The sequence below is a fragment of the Manacus candei genome, unplaced genomic scaffold (assembly GCF_025592945.1).
Source record: "Manacus candei isolate 608988 ecotype Guabito, Panama unplaced genomic scaffold, ASM2559294v1 h1tg000018l, whole genome shotgun sequence".
Taxonomy (NCBI): domain Eukaryota; kingdom Metazoa; phylum Chordata; class Aves; order Passeriformes; family Pipridae; genus Manacus; species Manacus candei.
The window spans coordinates 18,525,711-18,541,662 of record NW_026138066.1 but is presented as its reverse complement, the minus strand read 5'-3'; the positions used below and the strand labels follow the sequence as shown (position 1 = coordinate 18,541,662).

The following is a 15,952-nucleotide window of genomic DNA, read 5'->3' as shown; positions in this document are numbered from 1 at the left end:
TTTTACAAGTGAGCACCATTTTAAATGCAATACTTGACAAGATACAATATTTGTCATAGCAAGGCGACTCTGCATTTTTGTGTGCTCACACTGGCTGAGGAAAAATATGGAACCTGGAAAATTTTGAAAGACAAATCCTTTGTTATTTCTTGCATATAGAAATGCTGCAAGTGCTCTGCATTTTGGAATGGAATCAGTAGACAGGTATAAGTTCTTTCTGGGTAGAAATAAATCCTCAGTGACAAAGAACTTAAAGAATTAGAACAGTAGTGACAGCAGCAGTAATCTCTGGCTGAGCACTCCATTTTCCAAGTCTTTTTCCCCAAAGAAGTACCCATTCTGTGGCAAGATTCAGTTTTTGTGATGCTTCCTGCTGTTCTCATATCTGAACGTATGAGTTCTTAAACATTGCTGAAAGGCTAATAACCACACATATTAAATTGGCTATTAGTTGTGGGAAATAACTAGTGTGCTTCAAGCAAGTTGTGCTATACAAGTAAAAGGGGGGTTTGAGATACAGCTATAGTCCTTTTATTATGCTTGATATTTTACACTTGCTAGAAGCTGGAGTGTCTCTCTGATCCTGTATTAGCTGAGTCTCCAGCTAGAAACGTTTCCTGTTCTGGAAAAGGAAAGTTGCTTGGCGTGCTCCTTGCTGCTCCGGGTCAAATGCGTGGCGTTTGCAGTGTGATTGAGCTAACATGGATGTAACCACATCGTTTTCTTAACCGTGTCGTTATTGCCAACGGTTGTGTTTCCTGTGAAAAACACTTCCTCCGCTCCTGCAGTGATTGAACTTGGCTTGCAGACACTCATTTTGTACCCTCTAAGGTAACAGCCAACTTGCCTAGATTCCTTGGAATACTGGTTTAGGTATCCAAAGTTACGCAGTCAGTCAGTATCCATGATGGAGAAAAGCCAAGTCATAAAGCCCTGTTCACAGTTGAACAAGTATGTGTTCCAGATGTATGCAGGTATGGCTTTAATGCATTGGATGAGGCTCTTCCATCTTTTTCCATGTACACCTCTGTGTATTTTTAGCACTGGAAGAATTAATGTTTTTTGAATCACTGTGAGTTCCTTAATTAAGGACTTCTCCCTGCTCTGTGAATGCTCTGTAAATGAATTCTTCCTAGTTGCTGAGCATATAAATACATTTCTGCAATCAGTGTGACATGTCTTCTAAAAGATCTTTGTTTCTGATGCCAATTTTACCTGGAACCTAAAATCTTAACCTATATTTAGCCTCATCTTTTAGGAGTGTCTATTCTCAGGTTTCTGGGCGCAAAATACCCTATAAGTGAAAACAAGACCTGCTCCCTTCATCATCGTAGTATTTCTGGAGCATTTAGACGTTTGCAAAATGCAGGTTTCCCTGTCCGTTCTTACAGGTGATCCTGGACTGGACTGGTGATTTCTGATGACACTGGCTTTGCTATTACTACTTGTCACTTCATATTGTCCACTGTCTTGGCATGATTTGACCTCTCTGCACTTTTTCACCACCTAACCTATCATCATTTCAGTTATTTTTTTTAATTTGATTTCTTTTTTCTTTTCCCACTTCACTATTGTTTTATCCAACCCATCTGGTAGAAGTACATAAAGATGTACACAGGCGGAGTGAGCTCATTGGCTGAGCAGATAGCCAATCAGCTTCAAAGGAAAGAGCAACCCAAAACCCTTCTAGACAAGAAGGAACTGGTAAGACCATGTGCCGAAGGTGATGCGTGTTTGTGATTAGATGTCCTGTAGATCTGAAGTATTGTGAATGTCCAGTTGTTACACCACTGATGGAACCTGTCGTAGCTTTGTGAAAGACTTTGTTTCCCTTTTTCCATCCACCCTCACTCTTGTCCTCATTTTCTTTGCCAAATATTTTAATCTAATCTCAGCGTCCAAGGATTGGGCAAAATTAGTTGAGAAACTGTCCGTAATACTTTTGCTTACTTCTGCTGCATTCTGGAGGAGATAATGATTTTGATAATGTAGGTCTAAGAATTGCTGGTTTGAAGGTTTTTCTAATGGTTTTGGCTTTCCATCATACATGCCTCCTAAAGTGATTTATTTCAAGGTCATCATTAGTAGTACCGGTGTCCGCTCATCCACCCAGAGCTTATTTTACTCCTGATTATATGTAGACTTGGAATCCTAGGACCCTTTTTCCTGGACGGTAAGGTTAGTTTTTGGTGTCCTGGTTAAAACTGTGAATTATGTCCAAGAACTGCAGCATCTAGGTGCTCCTGTATCCACGTAAATGGAGAGAAGATGGGACGGTGTGATCTCGGTGAGGCCGGACGCAGGTGGATTTAACCATCCCTGTTTCTGTCTAGGGCTCGCTCAAAAAGGAGTTCCCCCAAAACCTGGGAGGCAGCGACGTCTGTTACTTCTGCCGCAAGCGGGTCTATGTGATGGAGAGGCTCAGTGCTGAGGGCAAGTTCTTCCACCGCAGCTGCTTCAAGTGCGAGTACTGTGCGACCACCCTGCGCTTGTCGTCCTACGCCTACGACATCGAAGATGGTAAGAGAAGTTGCCTTTCTGCCAGAGTTCTCTTACCTGTCCTGGATCATCTGTTGAGTGATTGCAGCTCTTTTTTTTTTTTTTTTTTTTTGCTTAAAAAGTTATTGGGTGAGTTAGGGAAGAGAGTAACTCTTCCTGCTGTTCACCATCTCTCCAACTGTTGAAGCTTTATGGATTTCCTGTGGCCAGGTCATGCTGACAGCAAAATAACTGAGCTCATAGGAATTAATTGAACTTTAATAACAGCTGCTAGAATGCAGAGAATCAAATAGTAGCTGGAGGCTTTGAAAGGGTTTGGAGGCTGAGTTTGAAAGCTAGACTCTTTACTCTCATTTGACAGTTTTTAAGTAAAACCCCTTAGTGTTTAATACCACTTAAGAGAAAATACCAAGTTTGAGAGAAATGTAGTCAGCTTGTTCTTCTTGAAGACATCGCAACTCTCCAGCTCTGTGTGTTTATTTTAGATGTACTAAAATAGGAACTTTAAAATCAGGGACTACGATAATAGATCATTACAAACTAAGTTCTGTTTATATAGCATAAAGTGGAGCATCAAGGTTGCACAGAGGTGAGTCAGTGTTACAGAGAGAGTGGTGTTGAAGTAGTTACTGAAGATTCAGTAATGACTCATTTTCTATATCTGATAGACTAAGGAGGAAGGAATATGATTACAAAACTTGCTGATGACTCAGTTAATAGCATCTAACATGTGAAGAATTAAGAGAAGCTTCAGATATACTCTACAGGTCTGAGAATCCAGATAATGTGGCAGCAGATGAAACTCAATTTATCAACAAAGTGTGCATATTGAAAGTAATAATTTGAAAGCACCCATCACTTGTGAAATGTAATCTCCTTCTAAGAGTTGCAACATATTGCTATCTTTGCTTGAGCAGTGATTGATTAAAATGTCACATTTTCTGAAGAAAAAATACCAGAAAGTATTTCAGATAAATGTTGATTTACATCAGCAGGTATGTCTTTGTTTTCTTCCACAGCTGCCTATCTTTAATCCTATCTCAATAGGAAAGTATGTGCAAAATGTTGTAAAACCATGTGACAGGTTAGGTGCAAAGGATTCTACTTGGAACATGATGGTATAGAAAACAAAGGTAACAGGAAAAAAAGTTTGTACCGGTAATTTTCCCTGCTCATTGGCAAACACGAAGTTATCAAATTGATAGGTATCTACTGCATGTAACTAGGAAGAATCTTTTTACATATACTGGGTGGAGTAATGGCCATGGAAACACTATCTAGGCTTAAGGGGCAAAGAGAACCAGAGTTACGTATTCATGATGCATTATATAATGACTTTAAGTAGTGGACTTGCTCGGTTGTGAAAAGTTGAGGAAACTTAGAATCATCAAACCAGACTCCCAGTAAGGAATAGAAAACCCTTTATTTCTCGTTCAGAAGGTCAGCAGACTTGGCAGGCGAGTTTAAAGGGGCCAATGGTCATTTTGAAACCAGCACATAGAATTAACATCTTTGCCAGTAATCAAAGTTGGGAAAAAGCATTTTTTTGAGCACTGCTGTTATTTTGGGCATTCACAAGTAACTGAAAACCTGACTGTATGTTAAACAGTAACAGACTGGGCTCCTTTGTCAGCTGTATGGGCTGAAACAGTTTTTACCACCAGGTTTAGTGATTCCCTCTGCAAGCAAGCTTGTGTATGCAGTTATGGCCAGATAGTTCTCAGTGAAGCAAACACAGAACTTGGGAGTTTCAGCACACTGATAGCATTGATTCTGAAATTATATTCCATGCCTAAGTTGTGTGTGTGTATGAAGAGGATATGACCAAACAGAAATATGTGGTATCTCGTCTAATCTCATCATTGTGAAAATTCAGCTTATATTTCAGTCTGAGTTTTCTTTGGGAGAAAAAAAAAACAACAAAGCTATACACACATTGTTGCTGTTCATGTAGCTGTTGGGAGTGATAAGCATTCTGCAGTGTTCTGCAGTCAGTGTCTGGTTGAAGGCTTCAAAGTCTGGGAATTTTTATCTAAGAGCTTTTCTGCTGTTGCTCATTTCAGACAGTCTTGGAGTGGTCTTTGGAAAGTGGAAATATTAAGAAATGCTTATTTAAGTAAAGACTTTTCAATAGATAATGTTTGTCACTTTTCCACCATAAAACAAAGAACTGTGCAAATACTAGCCTGGAGAAAGAGATGGAGGTCAAAATATATGTTGGGAATGCATTAGCAAAGCTCTAGGAATGGGATAGCAATAGGGGATGCTATGAGCTGCATATACCAAGCATGATACGCTGGCAAAGGTACAGTGGAAGATAATTACATGGCATCTATTTGCTGCTATTATTTGTATTATGGTGTTACTAGTGCTGCTTTGTCTTCCTGACAGTGCTCAGATACCAGTGAAAAACCCATCTAGACTTCAGGGGTGTTATTAAACCTCTAGTATCACAAAAGGTCTTATTTTTGAAAATGAAACATTGTTTGATTGTCCTTTCTACGAGTAGACACTGTGCACTTTGAGGGATGGTTCTTTGGGAGTTAACACTGTCCTCACCCACTTTCCTCTGCTGGTTGTATTCATTCTTGCTTTTTCCAAAAGTGCTTCTGCCAGCTTTTCATGTGATGATTTCTTTGTTCCTCACACACTGCCGCATTGTTAGCATGTGATACCACACAAGCCTCACAGCTTTGCTTTGGTGTTTGATAGGATTTTAAACTAAATGGCTGTCAGGCACCCAATGGAAAGGAGGCTAGTTATGAGGGGGAGAGAGGAGGGCTGGAGTTAAAAACTTCAGATAGTGTTTGCCTCCCCTGTGCAGTGAAGAAACTGGAGGGAGCAACAGGAATGGCAGCGGAAAATAAGTTGCAGTGAGATGGGCATTTATATTGTGCTAAACTCCTGTGTTCTCATTGCTGACCATCATTTGTGTTTTATCTGCAGGTAAATTCTACTGTAAGCCTCACTACTGTTACCGGCTCTCTGGTTATGCTCAAAGAAAGAGGCCAGCAGTGGGTCCTCTGTCAGGAAAGGTAACTCATTATTTTAATTTAACATGTCGTGTTAATAGATTTTGATTCTTAACATTGAGAAAGTACATATGATGTTTTGGTGGGGATTTTTTAAGTAGAAAAATTCAGAGTGCGTTTAGTTGCTTTTTTTATATCGTGAAAGCTTCCAGTTCTACAAATATTATTTAAAAGCACTTCCTGTACTTACTGCTTCTTTTTTCATGGTATTTATTATGAAATTCTGTACTATCCCATTCGAAACAGACTTTTGATTTGTTTTCTTATCAGCTGAAGTTCTTACTCAGTCCATGCAGAGACTATATGAATAGTGTTACCAGTTCTGGTTTTGCATTGTTTCTTCATGGTTTTTCTTAAGATGAAACAAATTGTTTGCTTTTCCTTTGAAACATAAAATTCTACCCCACTTGCATAAGCTATGAAGATCACTTACCTTCATTTCTGAAGGTTTTCTGTGTGTTAATGGGAACCTGTGTGAAAAGAAGGGATATCCCTTTTCCTATACTATCGTAGTGGAAGCATTTGTGCTTTAAATATGGGATGAAGACACACTGTGTATTACAGAAAAGTCTCTCAGCTTTTGTCGTTGCAATCCAAGGCACTTAATTTTCTCCTCAAAACCCTTTTCAGTATTTTTACACTGAGCAAGCTGCATGCTGGTCTCTTAACAAGTTCTGTTTAGCTTGTATGCTGCAAACTGACCTTCTCCCTTAGGTTATATTTTCCTTCATAGTAGTGCTGGTGCCTGCCTTTCTGCCTGTTTCTCAGTTTTTATTAGTACAAGCTGAAGCTGTACTCCTCCTTTACGGAAGGATAATGGAGCCATCCCAGCATATGTGCCGTACCTCCTGCCAAAAATAAAGACTAAAAACGGTACTTGTTTTATTTCCCAGAAGAGCAGACTTCAGGGATCTTACTGCTTTGACTTTCTTGGATATCCAACTTGTTTTTTAGAGCTTTAATAAAGCCGTAAATTGAGAAGGAACATACTTGGTTCAGACCTTGCCTTGTGCGATGGTTACGTGGGGTATCACAACTGCGAGCGGGACGCTCTCCTAGTTCAGCATGTTCAGTACATGTGAAGTTTTCAATTCTAACATGAATTTAACTTCCCCCACGTTCTTCCAGGACAACAAGGGACCTCTGCAGGACGCCATGGCGAGTGATGGAAACGGACGGGCAAACACCATCCCCGCCTCAGCAGAGAGGGCCCCAGGTAGCTCCGCTTCCTTCTTTAGCAGGGTGGTGCAGTACTCGCTCGGCCTCTTGGGCAGAGTTAGGCTGGCAAGCCAGCGCCTGCAGAGCACAGTCTCCTCGATTGGGCACCAGGTAGCCCAGAACCCTCTGGACTCCTTTTTCATGTGTCAGCTGATGGCTTTTGGGGTTCCCTTTCTCTATGTCCAGTCAGAAGTTCTCGTGCAGATCCTAGGGGAATTCTGTGGGCAGCCTGCTGACCAGTAAGAATTAACGTGACCCAGTTCTGAGCTGTGTAACTCGTGTGGTTTTTTTGCGGTGCCATGTGAATTTTGTGTGTTACGTGAAAAATCTCAATATATTATTTTGCACTGTGGCTTTGGGGCCTAGATGTTCTCAGTCCTTTCAAGGGCATTATTCAAAAGAATTCCAGGAAAACACAGATGCTCAGTTGAGAGTCTCCTCTGAGTGGGCCCAGATAAAATCCCTGTAATGTATGCAGCAAAATGTTAGTGAAGTTAAAAGTTTTTCTGAAGCACTGGAATAGATCACAAACTGGATTTCTGTGTTTGCCTGAATTCTGGGTGTGGTTTCTTGTTCTCCCAAGCTTCTCTTCATTAATCTGGTACTTGAATGGGAAAGATCCCATTATCTCTGGATTGTGTCTCCTTTGGAATTCTGGGTGTCTGACAGCTAATGGGATTGGATTCCTTAAACCCCTTGAATTTCGTGGTGTGGGCAGGTCATGGTGCTCTTCCCTCACTGCCAGTGTCTGTGCTGCTCCCGGCCGTGGCTTTGGAAATGGGGTGGTGAATGCGTGTGTCTTACTGTGAAGTAGTTTTGCCTTTTAACTTGAAATTCTAATTCCTTCTAACATGAGAGAAGTGTCTGTGCTACAAATGCTCGTTTGCCCAGCCCCGAAGTGCTCATTTAGTGATGTCAGAAAAAGGAAGAGATTTGATTTCCAGTATTTGTTCCAGAGCACTATGGATAAACTAAATCTGCTGCTTTTAGGAGAGAACATACTTACAGCAATACTTTGAGAAAAGAATGTTTTCATAGTGCCAATTGGGAAAAGACCTTAACAACCCAGAGGCAAATAAAAATCATATTTTTCTTTGTCTTTATATATTATTCTTACAAGTGTTTCTAAGATTGTAACTGAATGCAATCTGGGAGAAATTTATTCCTAGTGTGTGTAGTTGATTCTTGAACTATAGTTACTTTCAAGGTTTCCTCTTTTGTGTGTGTGGAGTTTCCATATGGCAAAAGTGAGAAAAGGGAAAAGGTAGAGAAGAATGCCATTTGCGAAATTAAAAGGTGTGTTAACTACAGCATTTTTTTGTACAACTGGATAGACTTCAAATTGTTTTCTCTGAAAGTGAAGAGATTTTTTTTTTTAAGCTGGAACATATTCTTTAAAATGAATGAAAAAAATATTTATTGGTGCACAGGGAGTCTGATGTGAGAATAAGGTGGTTTAGGGAGTGAAGCTACTGGTGATGAGAATTGGAAGGAGGAGATTTTAGTTACATGTATAATTAGTTTATCAAAGCAACTGCTGGCAGAAAATCTCCTTCCTCTGATTTAGTCCTTCCAACTGATCAAATTTAGTTACTTTTACGAAGGAACATTCAGTACATAGCACCTAAGTGATCACTAAGTAGAGCAAACAATAGACCATAGTTTGCAATAAACTTATATAAATGAGATGTAAATCAGCCCTAAATCAGATGCTCCCATCTCTCCTTATGTAGCAGTGGCACAATCCTGTAGCAGCACTGTAGTACTTCCAGGGGAATAAGATGGAAAAGACACCGTTTTGTCAAACAGCAAAACTTGAAATCTAGGGCTCCTTCTATTTGCTTTCTGCTTTTTTAAAGCAGTGTATAGCTAGCATAATGTTTAGAGCTTTTGGACCTTGTATAGCTTTGCCTCTTGCAGTGCCCAAAGTGCATTAGGACACACTCAGCTTAGCTGGGTCATCTTTCAGGTAGCCTATCGTGGTGCATTCTTGTGTGTGCATGACAGAAGTACATTTAGTGGTAGGAAAAGTGAGCAGTGCCTCTGCTGTGCTAAAGAAATGCCAATAGTGGCTGAGATTTTGTTTAGTTCATGCAGTAGGTTTTAAGTATATCTTGAAACTACTGACCTAACAGAGGTTAAGAAGCAGGAGGAAGCTGAATGCAATATACTTTAAAAACAAGTCACTGTGTTATTAAAGGCAGGTGTAACAGTTATGTCCTGTAGGTACCTACCTTTAGCTCCTGTTCTTGCTGGGTATGTAGGTCAAGAAACCTGTGATATGTTTACAGTTATGTATGGTTTGAAAAAACAAAACAAACCCTTTTGAATTACCAAGCTTGCTAATACAGTGGAAGAACAGGACATTATTCCTGAATAATCAAAAGGAGCCTATAAGATTATATCTTAGTGTAACTCCTGAATTTGAACTATTTGTGTATATGATTTCTTGCAATTTAGTAAATTGTTTGTTTTGAGAGGCTACAGATGTTCTGCTTTCACTGTAGAGTAGGCAAATACCTCGAGCAAAAACCTGTCTGAGATGGAGACGGAGTCAGAACTCTGTTTCCAAGGCTCCACTTCACCTGTCTGGTAGACTCATACAGTACAGGTCATATATCTGAAAATGTTTTGCCTCCTTTAAGGCAAGTGCCACCAAATGGAATTTGGCAATAACAATTTCAAACCCTGAGGTCTGAACCAATCCTCAGTAGTGAGGTAGATCTTGTGTGGAGAATGACTTGCCTCTAAAAGCATTAAGTAAAAGAAGAAAAACATGTAACATGAACTGCTTTGATATTTGATGGAGATGATAGCTTAGAAGGCAAAAGGAAGGCATACAACAGTAACATCAATTATAGAATATGCAAGACAAAAAACCAGCCATTTTTAACTCTTATACCTCTGAATTAAATTCAGCCCTGAGTTAGCAACAGTGATTGTTTCAGTGAGCTTTATGGTAACTCGTGCAAGGCCTGCTTTTTAGTTGTCATGGAATCCCAGACGGATATAAATTGCATGAGTTCTTTCCCTACACTCACTGCCTCCTTTGCTTTGCCACCAAATCTGGCCTCCTTTTTAGGTGGCTTAATGCTTAAAATATATTCAGCCACAAATTAGCATTCAGCAGGTTTGGTCAGATGAGGTGAGATTGGTCAAAATTGGTCACAACAAACCCTTTCTTGTGGTGTGTTACTAACCTGATTGGCATGTATTAACTTTGCTAAGGATGTCAGTCCCTCACTGTGGGTGGCATTTGTTGTGTTTTGTCTGTCCCTTGTTCTGTAATGGAGATAGTTGCAGGGCACAATCTGTGATGAGCAAGTTGAGGTTTGTTTAGCAGTCAACCAGAATCACCCTTTTTGTGAAGGCTTTGTCTGGTTTGCCAGAGAGCCTGTGTGGCTTCTGGTGTGGTGATTCCAAGGGATGTTCCCAGGGAGGTTATGGTCAAACTGGCTCTTACCCCTTCAGTCTGGGAAGTGGCAACAAGCTTTTGAGCAATGGATGCCATTCTCTCTGGGAAAGGGAAGTTGGGGAAGGCTGTTACTGTGCTTTTGGTCCTGCTGAACTGTGGCATGCTTGATGTAGATTCTGTAACTTTCTCTGTACCCTGTCTGCCTGTTTCTCTCTATCTTCTGCATTTGCCTTTGTGCCAAAACTGCTGCTATTGCCAAGAGGAAAAAAAAAACCCAAACCAACAAACAACTTTTTGCTTTTCAACTGTCTCTCCCTTTGATAATCTGTAACTACTGTGTCTTGGAATTTTTTTTAATATTATTTACAGTACTTTATATGGTTTTTATGTGCTTTTAATGCAAATGCTGTTCTGTTTGTTCTAAAGGTCTGTAAGAACATGTTTCTGAACTTTCAGCTCTTTCTTGACAGATGGACTTGGAACAGTCTTTACCCCTATCAGCTTTATGATGTGCTCCTTGGGGTGACTTTAGCCAGTGATGTTTTATCATAAGATGTTTCCCATTTCAAACTCATGTTCTCAAAGCAGTGCATTTCTGTCCCTGTCAGCAATAGGAAGTTCATAAAAGAAACACTTCAAAATATACAGCAATATAAGGCAAGTCATGAGTTCTTTGCTGTAGTTACTTGACCTGTGAAAGATTTAAGAAGCTAAATATAAGCCATAGAATGCAAATCTGAAAAGTGCAGTACAAAGTAGAGGTACTAGGCCTTCTACTTTAACATCACACAACTATGGATGTGATATAGGTATGCAGTCTGAAAAGTGGGTGTGCCTTAAGTGTTTTCAGGGAGAAATATTCAGAGCAAAGCCCTTCAGTGTAGACTCTTAAAGTAATCTGTTGTATAGAGCAAGCAATATATATGAAGAAGTTCTGTTGGCAACTTGGAGAGCTAGAAAAGAATGACTGCTTCCTCTAAATGGCGTGTCACTTGAGGTAAATTATGGGAGCCACATTTACAAAAGTGCAAAAGGAGTCTTTATGACTGCATCCAATATTATTTGCACACAATTCTATTTTTACATCTAATGAAATACAAATATATTTTGTATATATTCCTGTTTAGAAATAAGCTTTGTTCATTGCCTCTTTACAGTTCTGCTTACGTTAAACATGTCTTAGTTGTGAAAATGATTTAGCTCGAAGCAATACTGTTTGCTGTGCAAACAAACATCTTCACCCAGTCCTCTCCTTGGCCACTTCATTATTATTCACATTTGGGGTTTGTCCTTGTTTTAATTTGGTCTGGTTTTTAAACATTAAATTACAGAAGATAGCAGCAAACTAGTTCTGTGACATTACATTCTGTTTGTGGGACCTTCATTTTAAACCACTGAACATTACAAGCACATCCATTACAAACCCTTCCACCTCCTGGAAAAAAAAAGGAAAAAGGAAAAAAAATACATTCATATTTCAGGATGCACCACCAAACTGGGAGGAAAGATATTTCCTCTACTAGTGTGCCTTGGATGTTGTCTGTTCTGTTTGGAGGAGCCGTGGTGGTGTGTTTTGCAGGACATGGCACGTGATACTGAACCCTTTTATGGGGTATCATACAACTGCCAAGAGATCTGATGGAAGATTTATTTCTCTCTGGAACATTTAAAATATAAACTTAAAACCAGACCCTCTATTTTTGGAAGCTGAGGAGAGAGTGTGTGGGTTGCTCAGTTAGAACCAAGGTTCAGTGCCCAGTGAATCGTTGCTCAATAACAAGCCAGGAATCTCTGTTAGGATAAATGCTTGACTGTTCCCAGTCCATCATGTTCCTTTTCAGTGTTCTTATCAGGATATGGGTGGCTTTGGCGTAAAGGAAAGGAAAATGCCAAAGGACCAGCAATTTGAAGCCCAGAAAATTTGGAAAGGAAAAGGCAGGATGGAAAGGTTATTTGTTTTTAAGAGTGGGGTATGCAGCTGATCTGATAGAATTTCACTGAAAAATCCTGAAAAACATTTTGGGGACTGAGGAGGATATATACAAAATAGCAATGTGCTGAGTTTGTGCTCATGGCTGGATCCTGCTAAGAACACACTTTCTTGGGAGTAACTGGGCTCCCACTTCCACCTCTCTCCCTCTCTCTCTCTAGCTTTCAGACCTGTAGACTTGTGCCACTGGAATATTTGTTGTATGTGTATATTCTGAAGGGTGATATGAATTTTTCTGGGCACTTTCAGAGATTCGTTGAATGTTTTTGTGTCTTAGAAAAATAGTACTAAGTTGGTGTGAAGGAGTTGGATTTTTTTTTTTTTAATTGCAGAATTAAAATGTCTTTTTTTGGAAAGTGTAATCTGAGTAATGACCATTTGAGATTGTTTCCCTCAAAGAAAAGGAGGGAGTGTGCATAAAATAAGCTTGATGACAGATAAGTTCAAGTGAGATAATTAGTGCTCAGAAAGGCTTCATGTCTCCACTGAAGTCCCTTTGAAGATTTTGATTTATGCAGTTGTTTTCAACCTGTTTTTGTTTTGGGTGTGTGTGTCTCTTTGAATTATGTAACACGTGGTTTTCCTGTTGCTGTGAAATTGAGATATTTTTTGTTCAACTGTGTGAAATGTTCAAGGGAATAAATTCCAAACAAACTTCAGGTTTCTGAGTTTTTCTTTGTCCTCCCCCTTCTCCCTCCACTGGTTCCAGGTGAGGGATGCTGCAGGGGATACAGAGTTGGGGGAAAGTGGAATGAATAGATCTAGCAGGCTTAAATATAAGACATCTGGGGAGCTCCATGGCACGTGCTGTCTGTCACTGCAAAGTGCTACTCTTCAGGCTTTTTCTGTATGTGTTTTATTGTTGTTTTGTTTTTTTTTTTAAATTTTGCTGTTATGTTGTGGTTTGCTCGCAGTTCAGGGCACACACTGCACAGCCATCATGATGTGTTACTGTAGAAAACCTGCTAAGGACCCCTGTGCTAGGTATCCTACTGCTTTGGCAAAGCTGACCTTGGATAGATGTGCTCTCAGTGCTGCAGCTTGGCAGATTTTGGTTTATTTGGGAAGTGTATTTGTGTGCCTTGCTGCAGGCCAGAGGTCCTTGTCACACTGTAAGCAAGGCAGTGACAGCCATGGGTGAGCCCAAGTCAGCATTCAGGAACAGGGAGACACAGTGTGACAGGTGAGGCTCTTGTCAGGGGTTGGTTCCTCCTCTTGGTACAGCATCTGCTGCGATGGTGGGATGTTTTGGTGTGATGGAAAGGCAGAAAATGAGTAAATACGGAGCCTCGTAGCCAAATCCTCTGTCTCACGTTCTAGCTGGACTGTTGTCTTTTCCCAGGAGAGCTGTACGTGAGGAGGTGACCTCCATTCCTCAAGACCATTAAGAGACTATTGTGTGATGTTCTCACCATGACAAACAGAGCTGGATCATAGTTTTGAGCTGTGTTTTCCTGTTCTCAAAAATACGTTGGATTAGTCTACATTAGGGACTTGTTCTGTGTCTTGCATGCTTCTCATACTTTGTACTGCACCTTTGGCAATGAAAAGCTTGTAATAGGAGATGACTTTGGAGAGTCTAATTATGAACAATGTTTGGCTGGAGCAGTTACACTTAAATGGTAGTTCACAAAACTACAACCACAAACCGGTTCTGTTATATGTAAAATTTCCTTCTTTGGAGGAAGGTAATTGCTTTACACCTTTGAAATTGCCTTTAATTTTCCTTTACTGTGATTAGCAGTCCCAGTTTTGAGGCTAAAATAGGCCTTCAGTTCTGAGAAGGAGCCATCAGCATTCAGCATAAAACTCCGTGTGCTGGTGCGTGAACTAGAAATGTCATTTTGTGATGCACCACTGGAACAGCCTCCACTCTTCTGTGTCAGGGAAGCTGTTAACAGCTACATACACACTCTTAAGAAATCAAATGTTTGCTTCATGAATTAAGAAGAGGAGGAAAATAAAAAGTATGAAGGGAGGTGCATTTCCAGAACTCTTCCCCATCCGAGTTGAAATCAGAGTTCCTTGCTGTACCAGTAGAGGAAACATTGTTTTCAGATGGAGAAACCAAGTATATGTGTGATGGGAGAGACACTTCTCAGCTCATTTTCTTCTGTTTCTGTGGCCGTGGTTCTCCTCTAGTCTCCTGGCTTCTAGTGTTCTCTTACTAATGTCTGTGAAAAGAGTTGAACTCTGTATCCTGCCCCACTGGTTAGGAGAGGGATGCTGCCTTGGAAACTCCTTCCATGGCCCTGACACTCAAAAATTGCTTTTTGTAAAGGCATCCTAGTTTTATTTGTGAAACAAACCTGAACCTTTTTCTAACAGTCTTCCCCGTTCACTGTCACTGTTCTTTCTTTCTCCCATTCCAAGATTTACCTTAAAATGATTTACTCTAGAGGAAACCTTATTCTGTAAATAAAGTCCCAAGTAACACTATGTCAAATTTCACTCCTTTCAACCTTTGTTGGCAAATAAAATGACCTGAAAATGAGAAAGAAAGGTAGATGATTTGGGCTGGGCCATGTTCTTGCTGACTTTATGTGCTTCTTTGCCTGTAGCTCTGTAAAGAGAACACATGGATTTTTCTGAATATGCTGTGCTGGGATCTTGAATTACATGGATTTGTCCTTTCATTGCATCTGTCACTTCTGAGGGTCTCTAATATTATTTGGAATTTGTAGAGCTTGCTGAATAGATGAAATATGTCTTTATCACACAGAAAAAGAGGTATCATACTTTTTTTGCAGCTAACGTTCTCACTTAACATCCTCAAAAAAATTATCCACAGGCAATCTTAGGTGGCCATCAGCTAATATCCAACAATTTATTCCAGAACTGAAAGTGAAGGACTGAAATTCACTATGAAGGAGTAATATATTAAAGACAGTTTTTAAATACAAGGTTTAATTAGTGTATCAATCACTTTAAAACTCTGAGATACTGAGCCATTCACAAATGCACAAGAGTCTGCTGGCAATGTGGATATTTTGTTTCCTCAAAAACCATGACTTACACTGAAGATGGACCGAATTAGCTTTTACAGGGATTTGAAAACTTCATAATAAGAAATGAGATTTTGGGACTACTAAGGTGTTTTCCACCGTGCATCCCAAAACAGCTTGCTTCATCAGATATAGTTTGGTAACAGGTTTTCCAAGAATCATGTTGCCATGGACTGTTTCCTTTGCAACACCCATCAGTAGGGTAGTGTAGAACACCTCCTGTGTACAAGTGGTTTTATATTTCAGACATATTACCCCTCTTCATCTGGTATGGCAGAATTGTAGCTGCTTCACACAGATCTCTTCCTCTAATGCTCTTTAACAGTCATGAAAAAGTGTGAGGTACTTTTAAAATAATGAAATGAGCAAATAAATGTCTGTTCACTTCTATGCAAATTAAACCAAGGCAGTTTTAGTTTTACCACCTGCTTGTGATCAGCAGCATAATGTATTAAGGTGTGCAATTGCTAATGCATCTTAAAATGCAAGAAGTAAGGGGAGAAAACCAACCAACCAAAACAAAAGGAAAAACCAAACCAACCAAACAAAACCAACAGCCAAAACCAACAAAACAAAAAGCCACAAAACCAAAACAAATAGAAATAATCTCAGGGGAAGGAATAGATAATCCAGAGTCAATGTCAAAGCTATTCTCCTACTCCTATGAAGTGTATTTATGGAAGAAGGTGGAGTAATGGTTGCAGAGCTGATCCTGACCATGTAGAGTTTAGCTTAGGCTTTCCAAACAAAACTGGGCAGATGCTCTTTAAGGATGAGATGGCACTTCTGTGCT

General features: G+C 39.9%; 1 protein-coding gene across 5 annotated transcripts in view; it reads left to right on the top strand.

The window, feature by feature from the left end:
• MICAL3 (microtubule associated monooxygenase, calponin and LIM domain containing 3) overlaps positions 1-15,952 on the top strand; it is a 134,541-nt gene that overhangs the window by 57,174 nt on the left and 61,415 nt on the right. For 4 of the 5 annotated variants that reach the window (XM_051784886.1, XM_051784885.1, XM_051784884.1 and 1 more), the window contains 3 exons: positions 2,334-2,520; positions 5,446-5,534; positions 6,660-6,747. In XM_051784886.1, the coding sequence (XP_051640846.1) occupies positions 2,334-2,520; positions 5,446-5,534; positions 6,660-6,747 (364 nt within the window). Of the gene's footprint in view, positions 1-1,596; positions 1,705-2,333; positions 2,521-5,445; positions 5,535-6,659; positions 6,748-15,952 lie in introns of all 5 variants that reach the window. The other variant, XM_051784887.1, reaches the window with a different exon arrangement.